We start from the raw sequence: 20,088 nt of genomic DNA, 5'->3' as shown, positions 1-20,088 counted from the left end.
GACGAGAAGTCCGGTCAGTTCTTTTAACTCTGTGTTGCTCTATCTGGCACGCGGTTGGCCTGCTCTCCAACTTCAAGACAAACTGGAAACAGGCTGCCCAACAGTGGGCAAAGCTGAACTGAAGAGTCACAGGATTTTAGAGCAGGAAGTCGGGTATGCTATCTGTGTTTACGTACGACGACTTCGTTGAGTTCTCAACACAGAAGTATCTTGCAACCCTCGCTGACAGACGCAGGATCAGAGACTAGGAAAGCGTAGTCAGACCGCTCAGGGTGGGGGGACTGGTTCGTAAAGGGGCTGAGATTCCCACCCGGGATCCTGACTCGCAGAGTTCTGTCAGGGCCGCGTCAGCACGCCTCTTCCCCAGGGGTCCCCCTGCGCGCGGCCCCGTCCCCAGGCACCGGGCCTGCCCAGGGCTTCGGCTCCGCGCCCGGCGCTGCGGCGCCTCCCTGGCCTTTGTTTGAGTGCCGGAGAGCCCGAGAACAGAGAGGGGCGTGACTTCAATATTCCTGTGGTTTTTAAGCAAGCGATTGCCTAACCTGTGTCTGTCTCACGCTGGCGTGAAGCATCCGTAGGCAGAGCCGGCTGCGCGGCGAGCGCTTCCCTGGGCGCGCGCGGCCTCCCCACCCATCCTTCCCCGCACACCAAGCAGCCAGGGCCGCGGGTGGGAGGCTCTCCTCGTGGCTGGCGTGGCGGAGCGTGGAGATCTCTTTCATTCATAAAACGAACATCCCCGCTCGCTGCCTTCCCGCCGGCCTCACGCCGCGCCGTCCGCGGCCGAGCAGGCCTGGGTCCCGGGGAATCTGCTCCGAGGGCCAAGGGGCCTCAAGTGGCCCGTTTTCGCGTTCAGCCGGGAAGCCCCATTTAAAAACCCCGTGTCGTGTCCTCCCTCTGCAGAGACGACTGACATGGATCGCGGAGGAGCACTCGCGACTGAAGAGACCAGATGGCTTGTGGTTCAACCCGCAAGTAACACCTCACCCTTTGACTTCAGGCTGTCCGACATTTTGTGGCTTGCATTTTTTGGAGCGACGGTCAACTGGGCTACCTCTCCATTTGTAAACAACCGGCTTTCTAGGTCCCTGTTGTCCCCCTTTTATGGCGGCAGGTGGGATCAGGGGAGTGGGCGGGAGGGATGCTGGCAGGGGCGGGGCGGGACAGGTCGCTGCGCTAATTCAAGATGCGACCTCCATCCAGATGAGAGCTTGCTGTTAACAGCGGTCCTCTCTGCGAGCCCTTGAAATTGCCCCAGGACTCCCCTAGCAGCGAGAGGCGAGCCCTCATTCGCCGAGCGGGCCCCCCTCGCCCCTCCTTGCCCCCTCCCTGCCGCTCCTCTCGGCCCTGGAAATTACAACTCCTCGGCGCGCGGCGCCGGCAGGAGGCGGCGGCTGCACGGAGACCGGAGGGGGTTCCCGAGCCAGCCGGGCGCTCGCCCTCCACCCGCGGGCCGTCGCGTCGCGCGGCCAAGGTCACAGGCGCCGCAGGAGCGGCAGCGGCGAACCGGAGCAGCGGGGCCGTGCTGGCCGCGTAAGAAGGCCCCAGGGCGCGTTCGGCCCGCGTCGGCTGCGGCCGGAGAGGGAGGCGAGAGAAGGTCTCCGGGCCGGCGAGAGCGGAGCTCGGGCTCCAGCGTCGGCTCCCGGGCGCTGTCCGCCGCCTCGTGGTGCTGACCCCAGCCCCGCGGCCAAGAGGCCTGCTCGCCCGCCTTCCCACCTACAGATCGCCCGGACCGGCGGTGGCCACCGGCCAGGGCAAAAGGGGCCCCTGGGCAGCTAGCTGCCCACTGCACCCGAGGGGCTGAAACAGGAGAGCCAGCGAACCTCAGCCCGGCAGCCGGTCCTCATGTGGAGAGGAGACGCGCGCAGCCGCCGCCGGCGGCGCTGGTGCTGATTCATCCCCTAGAGCATCTCGCAGGCCACCGCGAGGGCAGCCGACCAGCTCCGGACTCCGGCCGCAGGTTGCAGCCGCTGGTGCAGGAGCCTCGCGGGCAGCAGGTGAGGACCCGCTCTCCGTCCTCTTGCCCCCAGTCGCCCGTGGGCGGTGGCCCCAGGACTGAGAGAGGGGCGTGCCCCCGGCTTGCGAAGCAGTCGTGCCCGTGTGACGCGCCCGCCTCCCCCTCACTGGTGCTAGCCACGCTCGCTCGCCTCTGCCCGTCTCCGGGGCTTGGGCCGTTCCACCCTCCGCGCCGAGCCGCTCTCTCCGCCGGCGCAGCGATGGAGGAGGAGCTGAAGTGCCCCGTGTGCGGCTCGCTGTTTCGGGAGCCCATCATTTTGCCATGTTCCCACAACGTCTGCCTGCCTTGCGCCCGAACCATCGCGGTGCAGACCCCGGACGGCGAGCAGCACCTGCCCCCTCCGCTCCTGCACTCCCGGGGCTCAGGGCTGCCCGCCGGCGCCGCCGCCGCCGCCGCCGCGCCCCCTCCGGACCACGAGACGCCGGCTGGCCCGGCCTGCGGCGGCGGCGGCGGCGACCACGCGGACAAGCTGAGCTTGTACAGTGAGACAGACAGCGGTTACGGCTCTTACACCCCGAGCCTCAAGTCCCCCAACGGGGTTCGCGTGCTGCCCACGGTGCCCGCGCCGCCCGGCTCCTCGGCCGCCGCCGCCCGGGGCGCCGCCTGCTGCTCGCTGCCCTCGGCCTCCATCACGTGCCCGCAGTGCCACCGCAGCGCCTCCCTGGACCACCGCGGCCTGCGCGGCTTCCGGCGCAACCGACTGCTCGAGGCTATCGTGCAGCGCCATCAGCAGGGCCGCGGGGCCGCGCAGGGGGCGTCCGCAGCCGCTGCCGTGGCCGTGTGTCAGTTGTGCGACCGCACCCCGCCCGAGCCTGCCGCCACGCTCTGCGAGCAGTGCGACGTGCTCTACTGCGCTGCCTGCCAGCTCAAGTGCCATCCATCCCGGGGACCCTTCGCCAAGCACCGCCTGGTGCCGCCGCCGCCGCCGCCGCCGCGCGCGCCCGCCGAGGCCGCCTCTGCGTCTCCAGGCGCCGCCCAGGGCGCCCCCAGCGCAGGCGGAAGCTGCAAGAGCCCGGGTGCCACCGGCGCCGGAGCGGCGGTGGGCGGCGCGGCCCGCAAGTACCCTACGTGCCCTGACCACGAAATGGAGAACTACAGCATGTACTGCGTGAGCTGCCGAGCCCCGGTGTGCTATCTGTGCCTGGAGGAGGGCCGGCACGGCAAGCACGAGGTGAAGCCGCTGGGGGCCATGTGGAAACAGCACAAGGTGAGCGCCCGCTGGGCAGGGCATGGGGCACGGACGCAAAGAAAAGTGCGCTCCCCTTCGTTAAATAAGCTCCAAGTACTCTGAGCTGAGTGTTGGAGATGGGAAGGGCATGGAAGGACGACCCCCTAGGTCCCCTCCCGCCTGAGGCTTTATGATTCCACCCAAAAGTCGTCTAGAATGCAGAAGCAGGACTCGTTCACTCCCAAAATTGACTAATAAATTACCTTGATGGCCCCTCTGGGTTTATGACACCTAGGGCCCCCTTCCTCCCTCCAAAAAGTTCGTATATCTTTTTCTTTTCTTTTTTCTTTTTTTTAAAGTACAAGTGTTACCACCTGCTTGCAGGAAAATGTCTGATGCCACCCGTGCTTGGTTAATCTTCTCTGAAGGCAGGAAGGATTCTATCCCAACCCTCAGTGAAGGGATACACTATCTCCCTTAGAGCAGAATTCCCATCAGCTTCTAGAGCAGAAAGTTTCCTACTCTCTCAGCTAGTCTCCAGCACTTTCTAACCCCAGAATGCCTCTCAGCTTAAAGGGAAGATGTAATTCTTCATGCGCCTTATTTGAGACTTTGGGCGTGTGCCCTGTTAAGAAGGGAACATCATTCCCCACTGAGAGACCTTCTCTTACTGGGACTTCAGGTGGCAGGAGTGTGGTGGAGTAAGCACTTAGTAAGACAGCCAGGCACACTCATCTGCAGGCTGCTGCGGGCCATCTTTCCAGGGACTTGCCTGCAGGTGCCACCTCCCAAGTGGGAAGGAACAGCCGCTACAGGCAACTCGCACACACTTGTGGTGGCCAGTGTATCCTCATAGCTGACACAGAAGGAGAGAAGCCTTCAAAATCAGGTCAGGCCCTCGATCAGACCCCAAAGCAAGAGTGGGGTCAGCTTTTCTAACATTCACCTTAATTTCCTACTCAAAGGCCAGGCCGTGCAACTGGACTCACTGCCGAGGTCAGTGATCCGGGTCCCTTGTTCAAGGACTCCAACTGCAAATTTGGACGCTTATCATTCAGTATCCTCTTTCCAGTAAACTCTTACCCCACAAAGAGGCAGGAGATCTCCAAATAGCCCAACAGGAAGTATGTATTCTGACTTTTTGAGGAGGAAAGACATGGGAAAATAAGGCAACTTGCCGTGGTCCTCTCATATCATCCAACTGGAAATGGACAAAAAGGGGAGCATAGATGGGAGAAGAAGGGACCAACCATTCATACTATAGATTTATTACATACAGTTACTGTATAATTTCTGCTACAACATGCCTGTTGTTACTGTAACTCAACATTTTCAAACAAAAAAATTAGGAAAGAACAAATGAGGAACACTTCAGAAATCCACCTCGGAAAGGGAAATTTGCATAGTAGTTCAGAAAAGGGCGATCTGGAGTCAAATCCCTAATTCTAGAGCAGTAGTTCTCATTTGGGAACAGTTTCACTCCCCCTCCAGGACATTGCCAATGTCTGGAGACAACTTTGGTTAGCCCACTTAGGAGTTGCTACTGGCATCTAGGGGTAGAGGCCAAGGAGGCTGCTAAACAGCCTACAGGGCACAGAAAAACTGCAAAACAATAACCCAGAAAAATATCAACAGTGCCTCTGAGAGAAACCCTGTTGTAAGTTACACAGACCTGGATCCAAATCTCAGCATTTGTAATTTACTTGCTGTAAGCGTTTAGGCACAGTTTGAAGTCCACTGAATAATATCTAACTCAGATAATTGTTGTTGGGAGTAAGTATAATGCTGTATGTTTAGCCTCTAGCACAGTACCCAACTCACAGTAACCAATATATTTTATTTATCATTATTATTATTATAGTGCTAATACTTAACACCACCAAACTTGCAGAAAGCTTTAGGGAAGCAGCAAAGGGTACTTATTCGACCTCAGTGACTTGGTAACCTGGAGAACACTCGAGCTGGTAGTGTTTATGTTGAGTCCTAAAATAGCTTGGAGCTAAATGAGAACATCTGCTGAGTGAGTTATCATTCCTATGACATTTTGTTGCATATTGCTTCAGGGTAATTGTAGCTGCCTTGCTTATTTCATCTTTCAAGTGAAGAGAGTCATTTTACACATAAAGAACTCTTTGGCAAAGAGGCTGTGATCAATTACCAAGACAAGGTTTTACATTCAGATTTTCGGAGCTGGTAAATTTTCACAGCCTAGAAGGCTAGAACTAATTCTGGGTGTTGCCACCCAAACTTTTAGACTTAGTGAAGAGTGGAAACCAAAACGAGTTGAGATGAGTTTGCAGTCTTAAAAGAGATTAAGCCTCTTACCTGGAAAAGTGAGTTGGATAATGACCAAATGGTTTTAAGAACCAAGATCATGCAGGGACAACATTGGTCATCCTTGATTTGGTGTCCACAGCAGTTTTATAACATTTCTATCTGAGGAAATCTGGAAAGAATATGTGATATTTGCTCAATAGAGTGGGACAATTATCTGTGGGAAACACAGCTATGCAGAATCTAAATGTCTCAATTTAATGCCACGTCTTCAGGGAACTAGGACATCCTCCTAAGTCCAGAAGGAATTCTCTGAGATACTTTTGTGAAAAGCTGTTTTCAAGAATGAGAAGAAGTTCTGCTGTTCTCTTTCAGCAGGTGCTGTTTTTCTACAGAAAGGGAAATCATTCAGTGCTTCTTATGAGCATCTCAACTAGGGGCTGGAGGTCAAAAGATAACAGAGGGAGTCTTGATGGACCGATTGGTCTTGCTTTGTGGGCAGACGTCTAGACCACCATTGTGAGCTGTGAAGGTGACTACTTTTGAAAGATAAACTAGAGCACTCAATTGCACACTCCCACCAGGGCAGTTTAAGTTCTTTAGTAAAACTTAAAAGTCTCTGGATTTTGTTGTTTTTGTCATCGTTGTCGTCTAAAAATCCCAGGAGCCATGACAAAGCTTGGTACACTACCAGAATGAGAATCAGGACAGAAATATTTCCCTAACATCCCTATGACTGGAGAAGCCTTAAACAAGGCTTTACTTCCTCTCTAGCATGACTGGAGCTTGCCATCTAATTAGTGATTCTTAGGGAGAGAGACATGTAAGTGACACTGAAATCTACTTTGAAACAAGATTGATTATCACTTTTCAAAAAAAGTGTAAATGCACTGCTATATTTAAAATGGGTAACCAACAAGGACCTACTGTACAGCACAGGGAACTCTGCTCAATGTTATGTAGCAGCCTGGATGGGAGGGGAGTTTGGGGGAGAATGGATACATGTATATATATGGCTGAGTCCCTTCGCTATGCACCTGAAACTATCACAACATTGTTAATTAGCTATACTCCAATATAAAATAAAAAGTTAAAAGAAAAAACAACAGTGTAAACACTTTAGGTCTTGGCTAAACACATTTTTAGATGATTCTCCTGGAAGACGATTTATAATTTCAATGAACTTCTGATGTGAAGAAACTATACGTTGTGAAAGATAGGACTGGGAAGGGAAGCTTTCCATGAGTGCTTTTGTCCTTTGCCTATTGATTGTGGAATTCCAATTTTCCTGAAACCAGAAGGAGAGGGTCACTGTGGGATGTACCTCTTCCTAGTGTGACATGTCACAGAATGTCAGCAACCACTGTAATTCCTGCTGGGTGCAGGACTCTGAATTTAAAATGGTTAAAAGTTGATTCTTGAACTGAGGAAGGGACCGCTGGATCAGCCCTTCCTCACAAGTCTTTTGAGAACTATGGACAATAGAATAGAATCAAAACAAAAATCTCATTGTACCCCAGGATTACTGTTCCCAATGAGTCAGCACTTGACAAGCGCAAAGGAGATAGTGAGGTCTAGAAATCACAGGAAAGCCAGGACTTCAGGTTACTCCCGTACCCCAAGGATCTGCCAAAGGACACTTGGCTTTTCAGAAGCCTGGTCCTACCTTATTTTATCAAAGAGATAAAGAAAGGCTTTTAGCCTTTAAAGCCTCAGAGGAAAGACTTCCTCCATTAAAAGAGATAACACATAAATGCCCAAAGCAGAACGTGTAATCATAACTGTATACGATCATAAGTATACGTATTCGAATATCTGTAGTAGATTATAACACAGGGAATAGATGCTCTTTGTTAAGAATTAGAATTACAGAGGTAGAGATGTAGAAATTAAATATCAACCCCAAATTCCAGTTTGCAGAGAAAAAACATTTCTAACATTTTGGAGTTTTTTCTTCTAGAATTCTATTGTATATTTATTTTGTAACTGTCTTTCTTTTTTTCCTCTAATAATACAGTACACATATCTTTCCTGTCAATTAATGAACATCATTTTGGATGGCTGCATGCCATTCCATTGTAAGGATTTATTATTTTACTTGATCCACACCCTGATGCTGGACTTCATCTAGATGTTTTCAGTCTTTTGCTGTTACGAACATTTTTCAAGTTAAATCTATGCCTTTATTCTTAATAATCTCCTCAGGTTAAGTTTCTAAATATGGAGTTGCTGTATCAAAGGAGAACTGTCTTCCAGACATCTGATTAACGTTGCCAAATTGCCTTCCAAAACGTTTATACCTATTTTTTCTCCCAACAGCAAAATTATATCAAAAATTAAAAATTCATGTAAACAGGGACCATTGGGGAAAACAATAAGGTGGATTGCCTTGTTTCTAGTAATAACTGCTTGCTACTTTCATTACATTATTGTTAGAACTATTTCTAAAAAGAGGATCACAAGTATCTAGATTTTTATTTTATTTTATTTTATTTATTTATTTTTTTGCGGTACGCGGGCCTCTCACTGTTGTGGCCTCTCCCGTTGCGGAGCACAGGCTCCGGACGCGCAGGCTCAGCGGCCATGGCTCACGGGCCCAGCCGCTCTGCAGCATGTGGGATTCTCCCGGACCGGGGGCACAAACCTGCGTCCCCTGCATCGGCAGGTGGACTCTCAACCACTGCACCACCAGGGAAGCCCTAGGTTTTTATATTTTTAACTACCAGTTAGTGATCTGCCTTCCCTCAAAAACTGGTTTAATAGGCATAACTAGTGCCTAAATAGCCCCTTTTGGATTTTAAGGCCCCTGAAAAGACCAAGCCTTCAGGGCCCATCTAAGGCACTTGAAAAAAATTTTTTTTATTTCTTTATTTTTATTTTTGACTGCATTGGATCTTCATTGCTGCACACAGGCTGTCTCTAGTTGCGTCGAGCAGGGGTGCGCGGGCTTCTCATTGCGGTGGCTTCTCTTGTTGCGGAGCACGGGCTCTAGGAGCACGGGCTTCAGTAGCTGTGGCACGTGGGCTCAGTAGTGGTGTCTTGCAGGCTCTAGAGTGCAGGCTCAGTAGTTGTGGGCTTAGTTGCTCCTCGGAATGTGGGATCTTCCCAGACCAGGGCTCGAACCCGTGTGCCCTGCATTGGCAGGCGGATTCGTAATCACTGCGCCGCCAGGGAAGGCCCTAAGGCACTTTTGAGTGGGGTTTGAACAAGGAAAAAGAGGGTTAGGTAGAGAGAAATGTTTGGCAAAAATCTTCTGGGAGGTCTGAAGTCTCCATCTCTGTGGCTAATCTCTGCAAGCCGAGAGTTGCTGAACAAATCCATCAGGGCCCTCAGAGCATGTGGCGTGGAAATATGCACAATCTGAGTGGAAGCCTGGATTTTTTGAGATGTTGAATCCTTCACCAACTCTGAAGCTCTGGGAAATGAAGTGCATAGGCTGGCTTCTGTTCCATCTGCCCCAGACTGACTGAGAACCAATGGTAAGTCTGCTTAGACCCCTGGAAACATGAGCTGACTCCAATAAATAGAGGCTGCTGCGTCTTCTGAAACCACCCTCTGTGTTAACATCACCACTGTCTTTAAAGCCACTGGGGCTGTAGCCTGCCTTGTGCTTGGATTTAATTCCAAGGAGCTCAGTAATTCAGGAACAACTATTAGAAAGAACCCCTATGGGGCTTCCCTGGTGGCGCAGTGGTTGAGAGTCCGCCTGCCGATGCAGGGGACACGGGTTCGTGCCCCGGTCCGGGAAGATCCCACATGCCGCAGAGCGGCTGGGCCCGTGAGCCATGGCCGCTGGGCCGGCACGTCCGGAGCCTGTGCTCCACAACGGGAGAGGCCACAACAGTGAGAGGCCCGCGTATCGCAAAAAAAAAAAAGAAAGAAAGAAAGAACCCCTATGTTACAAGCTTTGAAGTACATGCTTTCCGCATCATTCCACACATCTGGAAAGCAAAAAGTGGGTTGGACAGAAGGCAAGAACCCATAACTTGAATTGCTTTTCTCTTTGAAGATTATTTATGGAGTATCAGGATTCAGAATTGAGGAGGACCTTAGAGATTGTGAAAGGACAACCCCATGTTACTACTGAAGAATGTGTTTCCTAGTGTACGCTCTGGTGGTCACTCCATGGCTAAGCTGTTCTATTTTTAGCCTGCAGTGGGAGGTCCTTTATCTGGGTCGAGATTCTTGGTGGATGGGACCTTACTTGTGGATGTCAATGAAATGGACTCTTCTAGAGGAGAGGGATCTCTCAATCTCTGAGACTGCTTAGGGGGGTCAACAAGCTGGCACACCGCCTGTTTCTGTAAATAAAGTTTTACTGGAACACAGCCATCCTTCTTCGTTTACATTTTGCCCATGGCTGCTTTTGGCTATGGTTGCTTTTGGTAGAGTTGAGTAGTTGTGACCAGAGATCGGCAGCCTGCAAAGCCGAAAATATTTACTGTCTGGTTCTTTACGGGGAAAAAAATAAAAATAAAAGTGCCGACTTCTAGACTAGGACCTGGTGACTCAAAGTGTGGTCCGAAGAGCAACAGCAGCAGTGGTGGGAGGTCGCTGCAAATGCAGACTCTTGAGACCTGCCACAGTCCTACCGACTCGTGATTTGAATTTAGCAAGATCCCTAGTTGATTCAGATGGACGTTAAAGTTTGAGAAACCTTGACGGGAATGCTTTGGGGGCTCCAGGACGCTGGGCCCAGCACTGTAACTGTGCCAGTCATCTACAGCAGTGTGAAGTGGACTCTAGGGGGTCCCGGGGTCTTAATTACTCTGGGAATCTTCAGGTTCACCAAATTCTGGGTGCTGGGAGGCAGTATGGTGCTCAAAGACCACCTGACCCAGAGATGGGCAGGAACCTCTGAGGGGTGGTGGTGCTGTCTGAGCCCTCCTGGGCCGGAGCGTAGGTGACTCCTGAGAAGGGAGTTCTGGACAGATGTTCTTTGCTGCTTCCCTGGGTTTGAACAGAAACGTATATACTGCTGTTCGTATCTCTGGGTTTCCTCTGGGTTTGTGTCGTCGTCGTTCTATAAAGAAGCAAAGTCGGTGCTCTGTCTGCTCTTCAGGCAGTTTTAAAGCTCCTGGCCAGAGGGTGGAGGAGATTGGAACTCTCAGAGCCGTGAGGCCTAAAGGAGCAGGAGAGGAGCAGGAGAGGAGCAGGCAGATACTGCGGGGCTCTCACGAATTCACCCCTCACTGCTTGGCATTCCCCCTTCCTAGGGTAGCCTGTTTCCTAACAGAGATCATAAATCCCAGCATCCTCCTTTGGCAGATGAGGAACGTGAGGCCGAGGGGCTCGCTACAGTTGCACAGCAGTTTGTGAAATGATTCTGTAAAAACGTGATCGATGCCTCCCTTGTACATTTTGATGAACTATAAAAATAACAGAATGCTCTGTGTATCTGAACAAAAACAGGTGCCTAGAGCATTCCCTCAAGAGTAATGAGGTATGGAAAAAATATAGGGTCAGTGGACACCTAGACCAGAAGGTGGGGACAAAGAGTGTGGCAACAACCCCTCCCTTATTCAACTGATACGGGCAGCAGAAAAGGGAGATGAAAGGATGAGTAGGACACGGTTCATCCTGTTTGGAGCAAATAGGGTAAAAGAACTTGAGTGCTGGAGGGAACCTAAAAGATCACATAGATCTGTCTCTTCATTTTTCATGTGGCTGCAGAGGGAAGAAGTGGTTTGCAGGGAAGAGTAGGCAAGGATCCACAAGGGACAGAAGCAGGTGAGGGAGTTGGAAGGGGTCTAAATGACAGATGTAACAGACTGGAATCTGGACCCCTCCAGCAGGAGGGTCTGGGCCTTGGTCACATGTCATCTGAAAAGTCTATCCAGACTGTGCATAGTTTAAAAAAAATAGGTCAAGGTTGTGTTAGGAAATTTTGGCAAATATTTGTACTTATCCAATGTCCCAATTCTTCCTTATCGTTTGATTCTGGGTGATATCTATAAAACCAAGAAACCAATAAAATATGAATAATCATCAATGACAGTCCTCTTTAAAGCAGAGAGTTGTGGCTTACATCACTCCATAAATAACGTGTTACCAAATGTCTGGCTACCTATCAGCTGATCTGTGTACCCACATGACTAAAAGTCAGCTCTAGCACTCACTGGGGATAACTTAAAAACTGATGATGCCTCTTGACCTGTAAGTCGTTTCCCTGAGCTTATGCCGCTAATGAGTATTTATTCTTCAATCGACCTAATTCCTTATTCAGTCAACACTTAAATCTTCAGTGCCGGTATCCTACCAGGCACCACTGTAAGCACCAAGGCCATGGAAGGGCATGTTCTTTTCCCTCAAAGAACAGAGATCTAGTCACAGGAGAGAGAAAATCAACACATGCACAGGTAAATAAATTGGAGAATTTCTGATAGTAATAAGTAGTACGATTGAAGTAAAATAATGTGATAAAAAGCAGTTGGACAGACTTCTTCAGGGGGAAGGTTGGAAAAGCAAGACTTGAAGATTGGCTGAGAACTAACCAGCCCAGCACAGTTCTGAAGGCAGCTCGCTTGACAGGGAGAGCAAGAACCGAGAACGAGAGTTGGGGGACACCCACTGTGTTTGAAGGACAGAAACGTGCCTTTGGAGTACAATGAAAAAGGTGGATAAGGTACAGGAGCAGAGACACAGGCAGGGTCCAGAGGACACAGGGCCTGGCAGGCCACAGGGAACAGATGGGATTTTATGGTAAATGCAAAGAGAGGTGACTAGAGGACTTTAAGCTTGGGAGTGATGTTTATTTTTTTTAATATATATATATATATTTTAAAAATTTATTTATTTGGTTGCACTGGGTCTTAGTTGTGGCACATGGGCTCCTTAGTTGTGGCACACAAACTCTTCGTTGCAGCACACATGTGGAATCTAGTTCCCTGACCAGGGATCGAACCTGGGCCCCCAGCATTGGGAGCCCAGTCTTAACCACTGTGCAACTAGGGAAGTCCCCTATTTTTTAAAAGATCTTTCTGACTGTAGTTGGAAAATGTGTGGTAGGGGGACAAGAGTAGGGGAAGGAAGACCACTTCCTAGGCTATGAGAGTCACTTGGACTATAAATATGGGCACTTGAACTCGGAGAGAAGCAGAAGAAATGGAGAGAAGTGTATGCATTCACATGCTGCTTGGGGTTCTCTGAGCTTCTTGGACTCGTGGTCTGATGTCTTTTATTATTTTTGGAAACTTTTTGTGTGTTATCTCTTCCGATGATTCTTTTGCTCTGCCCTCTCTCTCTCATACTTCTGGGATTCCAATTACATGTATGTTACATTGTTTGATATTGTTCCACCGTTCTTGGATGCTCTGTTCTTCTTCCTGTAGTCGTTCTTTTTGTCTCTGTTACAGTTGCATTCATTTCTATTGACCTCTCTTTAAGTTCACTGATTCTTTCCTAGGCTGTGTCAAGTCAACAGATGAGTCCCTTTCCATCTTCTCAGTTGTCCTGCCCCCTCCCCAGCAATAGGAAGCCTTGAATGGTCTGGACCCATGCCTGTTTCCTGCATCTTCTCCAGGAAGATTGGATTTTTTCTTTTCCCTATCTCCAGCCATGTGGAGTCTTCACTTTGCTCAGGGGGGAGGGGAGGAGGGACAGGATTTGCTGCTTGTCCCCAGTGGCTTAAGGTTTTTGTTCTGGAGGGGATAAGGGTCCTGGTAGGGCTTTGTACTTTCCTGTGGTGACTGTCACATCTCTCCTTCAAGCCAGCTCTGGGGTGCAAATGTTTCCCTTTTTTAATCTAATAGGCACTTTAGATTGTGCAAATGGTCAGGTTCCACTTATCTCTTTGGCTGCTAAAATGCTTAGAGCCAAATATTTTGTGTGTACATGATGGATGTAATTATGTTATAAATTTTGAGCCTCATTTCTGGCTCCATTTTATGCTCCCACCCTTGTTTTTCTTTCTTTTAAGTTATGCAATCTTGAATTCTATAGACCCGTGCAAGCTGCCTTAAATCCCTTTTGAACTAACTAGGTTAATAAATAAATGAGTCGCCTGCTTGAATAAAACCACAGGGAACAAGAAACTTCTGGAAAACCTCATTAAAATAGTCCCCTACTGGGACTTCCATGTTGGTCCAGTGGGTAGGACTCTGCACTCCCAATGCAGGGGGCCTGGGTTTGATCCCTGGTTGAGGAACTAGATCCCACATGAATGCCGCAACTAAGAGTCCGCATGCTGCAACGAAAATCCTGAGTGCCGCAACTAAGACCTGGCGCAGCCAAAACAAATAAATAAATATTAAAAAAGAAAGAAAAAAAGATAGTCCCCTACTTCTGAGCAGTGCCCAGTCACTGTTACAAAAGCTAAATACTCTTTGAAATGTTCAGATCAAGAAACAGGGACTTTCCAGTCACTGGGACACATGACTGTTCCCTTCTCCGTTTTAGTCCCTTGTAATAAACTCCAAAATGACTGTGCCTGGTCTTGACAGCAGGATCATGTGTCCTGGTTCACATCTTTCATGTGAATATCACCACATACCTCAGTTTGTTTTGAGGGTGTGATTATCACCTCTCACACTGGCTTCCTGTACACGTATTTGCAGCTTATCACTGATGAATATTTGTCCTCCACACAGTCAGGCAGGGTTCCACCCCTCTAGCTTGTTGGGAATATGAAGATGTTTAGAGGGGAAGTCAGGGCACCTTAAGGCCAGAAGACCCTGCTGAGGGGTGTCAGGAACCACAAGAGCGTTGAGATTTTTGCCTGTGTACAAGCTAACACGTGCTCTTGCCACAGTTCATGGATGTGGGCAGGAGACGTGAGACTCCTGGGTCAGAGCTGGAGAACAGTTTTATCACTCACAGCAGCAGCAGCAGTCAGAGAATCAGCATGTGTGTGCCATTTCCCTGAGCCCAGTTCCCCCAGGGTGATGTGAAGAGAGCTCTCTTGTAAAAACCCAAGAGAGCAAAGTTATCTTCCAACAGGAAGATTAAATCAAAATGCAGGTAGTTCCTCAAGTGATTTCTGCTTGTATACATTATGGGTAACTTCTCCAAGCTCCTCTGGTTCTCTGAACTCCTTGCTTCGGTTGGGGTACACAGAACTCGGGGCTTTTCTGGATGGTGTGATGGTGATGGTGGTGAGGATGGTGGTGGAATGTCTGTGGTGTGGGCCACAGGAAGTATGAGGACAGCTAAGGTGGCTCCCATTCCTGAGTCCATTTGTGTCTCCTCTGGCACGTGAAGGACAAACAGCATCTCATGACTCTGTAGGATGCAACTGAAATATTCCACTGGACAAGCATGCCTTGGGCACCTCCTGTAACTCACAGGCTGTGCCAAGGGCTGTGGATACACTTAAAACAGGCTGCAGGGAGCTCACAGACGACTGGAAGAGAGGATGATTTTACTCCAACCTAATGTTTGTACAAACAATATAAAAAAGTGGAATAAGTGCCATATTTGCCATGTGAATAAACAGATGAGGGACGGGACAGGAGAAGGCAGTTAATTCCGCCTGGAGATTTGGAAGGGGAAGGGGAAAGGGTAGTGAGCGGGAGATTAAGGAGAAGATGGTTTTTGTTTTTTTGTCGTTGTTGCGGTACGCGGGCCTCTCACTGTTGTGGCCTCTCCCATTGCGGAGCACAGGCTCCGGACGCGCAGGCTCAGCGGCCATGGCTCACGGGCCCAGCCGCTCCGCGGCATGTGGGATCCTCCCAGACAGGGGCACGAACCCGTGTCCACTGCATCGGCAGGCGGACTCTCAACCACTGCGCCACCATGGAATTCCCCTAGAAGATGGTTTTTGAGCTGGGGTCGTGAATGATGGGTAGGAGTTTGATTAGTTGGGAAAGAAAGGAGAGACTTAAATGTACAGCATTGTGTGAGATGTTAAAAAAGATATTGAAAATCGAGTTCCTACTTTCAAACAGCTTATTATCTGCTGGTCGAGCACCAGGGATGAACGTATATTCACACGAAGCAGAGGGACCTTGAGAACTACGACACCACTTCTGATAAAAGTGAGGGAACTTGAATTACCCATCCTTTAGCATCTGAGACTCACAGAAAACATTTCAGGATCTGGAGAGAGTGGTGAGAGAACGATGGGAGAAATGGATTCCAGGAGCCACATTTAAAGGGACAGCTAGCTTGAGAGCCTAAGAAGGATTAAACGTTGGCTTCATTTAAATTTCAGTGAAGAGCAGGGATAGCCTGGCTATAATCCTTTTGAAGGTTCTTGTAAGTTTGCATTCTTTTCCCAGGTTGTTATATTTATCCTGTTTGCCAGTAAAACCTGGCAGCAAAACCTTTTTGAACATCTCGATTTGCTTTGCTAAGTTAAGAGGAGAAGGGGGCCAAAAAAGAAGTGAGGAAACTGTATGGGAAAAGAAGGAGCAAGGCAGCGGTGGAAGGAACTTGGGAAAAGGTTGATAAAGAAGGCGATTTTGCACTGGTCATTAGCTCTAGCCTTTTAGATGGACAGGAGGGCCTGTCTCTCCATTTCCTCACAAGAAATAAAGAACAGTACCAGAGCGCAGTTAACTGGGGCTAAACCCTAAGTGTAAATGGGCACAGAGCAGAGTCAGATTGATGGCAGACTGCAGGGAAGGCTGTACGGAGGGGATTGGAGCTGAGTTGGGTTTCAAAGTGCTGGGAGGATTTGGAGAGGTGAAAGGAAGGAGGTATCCAAACAGAAAAGGAGAGTGTCCTTTTTTTGTAATTTGATCATGGATAGAAAGCTCTAAGACACGTCCTCATGATTGTCACAAAAACCATCCTATTATGGTTGCCAGTGACTGGAGTTGGCCTGATCCCAATGAAGAGGCAGTTTGGGTTACGGGTGATAAAAAGCATCACCTGGCTCTGCCCCGTGAATGGCCTTTGTACAAGGACAAAGTCAGGATTCTGGTCCGGAGGCTTTGTGCGCCCACCATCCTTTCCCAGGCTGGTTTGCTACCACTGGAACAAGATCTGAATGACTCTTTTTTTTTTTTTTTGCAAATACCTCTTTGAGATCCTGCTTTCAGTTTCTTTCTTTTTATAAACGTATTTTATTTATTTATTTTTGGCTGCGTTGGGTCTTCGTTGCTGCGCGCAGGCTTCTCATTGCGGTGGCTTCTCTTGTTGTGGAGCACGGGCTCTAGGCGTGCGGGCTTCAGTAGTTGTGGCTCACGGGCTCAGTAGTTGTGGCTCACAGGCTCTAGAGTGCAGGCTCAGTAGTTGTGGCACACGGGCTTATTTGCTCCGTGGCATGTGGGATCCTCCCGGACCAGGGCTCCAACCCATGTCCCCTGCATCGGCACCAAGGAAGCCTTTGTACTGTGCCACCAAGGAAGCCTTTGTACTCCCAGTACCCAGCAGAGCAGCTGGCACCCAGTAAGCCACAAGAAGCATCTATTTAATAAGTGAATGGTGACAACACCAAAATGTATTCTAATATCAACACCGTAAATGACTATTCCAGTGGGGTCCCTTTTAGCTTCATGGAACAGTCATTCATGCAGGAGGGGGCACTCCAGGGAACAGTGTGGAAAATGAGGGCAGGAGGAATTATGCATTTTTCTGGGCCCCTTATTGAAGAGAGCCATTCACACTCATTAGCATGGCACACCCCTCCCCCATTAGATGAGCTAACGGTTTTGGAAACAATCAGCTGATCTAGTGGGATGACAGAAGCCAGCTGGAAATATTGGTGGGATTTTTCCCAGATGTTAGCTGTTACATCTTGTCCAGAGAACAAACTGAGTCTCAGTTTACTAGACTGCCATTCCCGAACTCTTTAGTGCTCCAGATGTAGCAGAATGCGCCGAATAAGAAAGTTCGTTTTAGAGACAGCTCTCCTAAAACTCTACCACTTGCCAGGGAATGAGATCATGCATTTTAAGAACTCATGACAGGGGACTTCCCTGGTGGCACAGTGGTTAAGACTCCACGCTCCCAATGCAGGGGGCCTGGGTTCGATCCCTGGTCAGGGAACTAGATTCCACATGCATGCCGCAACTAAGAGTTTGCGTGACTAAGAAGCCCGTGAGCTGCAGCTAAGGAGCCCACCTGCCACAACTAAGACCCAGCGCAACCAGATAAATACATAAAAAGAACTCATGGCAGCGCACACCACATAGTAAGTGCTCGGTGAAAGAAAGCCAGAATCATAATCAGCCCCATCACCGTGATGATTGTGAGTGTCAAGGCCAAGCACGGTAGGAAAGAAGAGGCGACTGTTTCAGGGTCTGAGGTTGTTCCCAAGAGCCCTCTTGTGGGAGGGCTGAGACGCAACCATCACCCTAATGACGCAGTTGTCCCTTGGTGGGGCCTCTTCACCACACCACATGAACAGGTGCTAGAGAGATCTATCCTAGGACTGCCTGGACCAACCTTCTGGTCACCACTGACTGATATCATGGGAAGGATTTGGATTGAAATCAAAAGCTCTGGGTTCAGTTTGGAGCTATGTCTTGAGATAGGTCACTTAATGTCTCTTAGCCTCAGTTTCCACACTGAAAGGTATGAGGACGAAGCGAGATGAAGTAAAGGTACGCATGGTAGCTGCAGGGCACTCAGTTTATTGTAACCCCCGACTTCTTTCCTGAAGGTACAAGCAGTTTGGCCGTGTCCCCTCTTCTCTAAAGAACCCAAAGCCCATTTTATGGTGTAGAGAAAGACTATGTGTAATATGATTCCATTTAGTGAATATATATGAAAGAACATGTGTTAGAATAGGAATAAAAACTGTGCATAGGGTACTAGTTTCCTGGGGCTGCTGTAACAAATGATCACAAACTGGGTGGCTTAAAACAACCAAAATGTATTGTCTCACAGCTCTAGAGGCTGGAAGGCAGAGATCAAGATGTCACAGGGCCATGCTCCCTCTGAAGGCTCTGGGAAGCATGAATCCAGGCCTCTCTCCTGGCTTCAGGTGGTGCCTTGGCTTGTGGCTACATAACTCCACTCTTCCCCCTGTGTGTGTGTGTCTGTGTCCAAATTTCCCTTTTTCTAAAAACATCAGTCATGCTGGATGAGGGGCCAGTCTCCCCCACTATGACCTCATCTTCGCTACCTACACCTGCAGTGACCCTGTAAGTCACATTCGGAGGCACTGAGGATCAGGACAGTGAAAGACAATTGCAAGTTACCAACCAGGCAGAGGAAGCTGGTTGTCTCCTCGTACCTGTGAAAATGTTTGGCTGGATTGAATTTGAATTGTTTTCGAGCAGAGACTAGGCACCCTAAGGCGAGTGGGAGTTCAGATTCCGGTCGTGGATCGGGGAGAATGAAGGCTTTGAGGTGGGAGGGGGCTGTGGTATTGGGTGGGCAGCAAGGGCCCTGGAGACTCTGGGTGGAGAGCAGGAGAGGGGATGGAGGAGAGAGGGGGCTCTCAAAGGGAGCCTTATCATCCTTGCGTCTTTTCCCTGAGCCCTCATGAAGATCACCACAATCAATTATGGTGAAACATTAGCCATCCAGGGTTATAATAAGAAACGGTATTTTTGCATCAAGACATTGTTCTGAAGTTCAAATGTCCTGAATCAGAGGGCATTTGGAGAAAGAGCATGGGACTGTTTTCAGTTGTAAAATTGCTTAGCTGCCCAGGGTAGAAATCTCAAATGAGATCTTAGTAACATGAATTTTTTTAATGAAAGTAACTTTATTGTTTTTTCTAATTATAAAAGAATAATATACATTATTTTTAAACATTCAGACAATACAGAGGAGATGCAAAGAAAAATGTGAAAAATCACCTGTACTCTTAAAATTCTTACATGTATGATACACACACACATTTATATAATTACCTTAATAGCGATCATATATATGCCACATATATATATGTATATAATTTTTAAATAAATGAGCTCTTCTTACATGTGCTTTTGGTATAATGTTTTTCTTTCCATTGAACAATCTATTATGGAGATTGTTTTACATCAATATAGAAACACCTTGCCATTTTAATGGATGCTGGGTATTCATTTATGTGGATAAAACATCACTGATTTAATCATTATTCCTGAACATTTAAGATCATGTACAAATTTTTACTTTTTTTTTTTTTTTTTGCGGTACGCGGGCCTCTCACTGCTGTGGCCTCTCCCGTTGTGGAGCACGGGCTCTGGACGCGCAGGCTCAGCGGCCATGACTCAAGGGCCCAGCCACTCCGCGGCATGTGGCATCTTCCCGGACCGGGGCACGAACCCGTGTCCCCTGCATTGTCAGGCGGACTCTCAACCACTGCGCCACCAGGGAAGCCCAAAATTTCTACTATTTTTAATAATGCGATGACCGCTCTTGTACATACATCTTTGGATGCTTATCCTATTATAGGATAAAGTCCTATACAAACATTAAAACATTTTAGGGATTTATTTCTTACCTCTCTCTGAAATATGAAGCCAGGATCTTGTCTTTAAGAAGCAATTCTTGGGACTTCCCTGGTGGTCCAGTGGCCAGGACTCCATGCTCCCAATGCAGGGGGCCCGGGTTCAATCCCTGGTCAGGGAACTAGATCCCACATGCTGCAACTAAGAGTCCGCAAGTCGCAACTAAGAGTTCACATGCTGCAACTGAAGATCCCAAGTGCCGCAACTAAAGACCCAGCTCAGCCAAATGAATAAATAAGAAGCAATTCTCAACCACTCCATGTCTCCCCGGGTGCCATCTTCCTCTCCTGCCCCTCTCGCAA

General features: G+C 49.0%; 1 protein-coding gene across 2 annotated transcripts in view; it reads left to right on the top strand.

Annotated features, from left to right (window-relative positions):
- Nucleotides 1–1,691: 1,691 nt before the first annotated feature.
- Nucleotides 1,692–20,088, top strand: part of TRIM67 (tripartite motif containing 67) — a 51,004-nt gene continuing 32,607 nt past the window's right edge. The window contains exon 1 of one of the 2 annotated variants that reach the window (XM_082609412.1): nucleotides 1,692–3,218. In XM_082609412.1, coding sequence (XP_082465538.1) covers nucleotides 2,211–3,218 — 1,008 coding nt within the window. In that variant the 5' untranslated portion in view covers nucleotides 1,692–2,210. The remainder of the gene's footprint in view (nucleotides 3,219–20,088) is intronic. The other variant, XM_082609411.1, reaches the window with a different exon arrangement.

The sequence above is a fragment of the Mesoplodon mirus genome (genome assembly GCF_964341445.2).
Source record: "Mesoplodon mirus genome assembly, chromosome: 2".
Taxonomy (NCBI): Eukaryota; Metazoa; Chordata; class Mammalia; order Artiodactyla; family Ziphiidae; genus Mesoplodon; species Mesoplodon mirus.
Note: the sequence above shows the minus strand (reverse complement) of the source record. Positions and strands in the feature narration are given on the sequence as shown.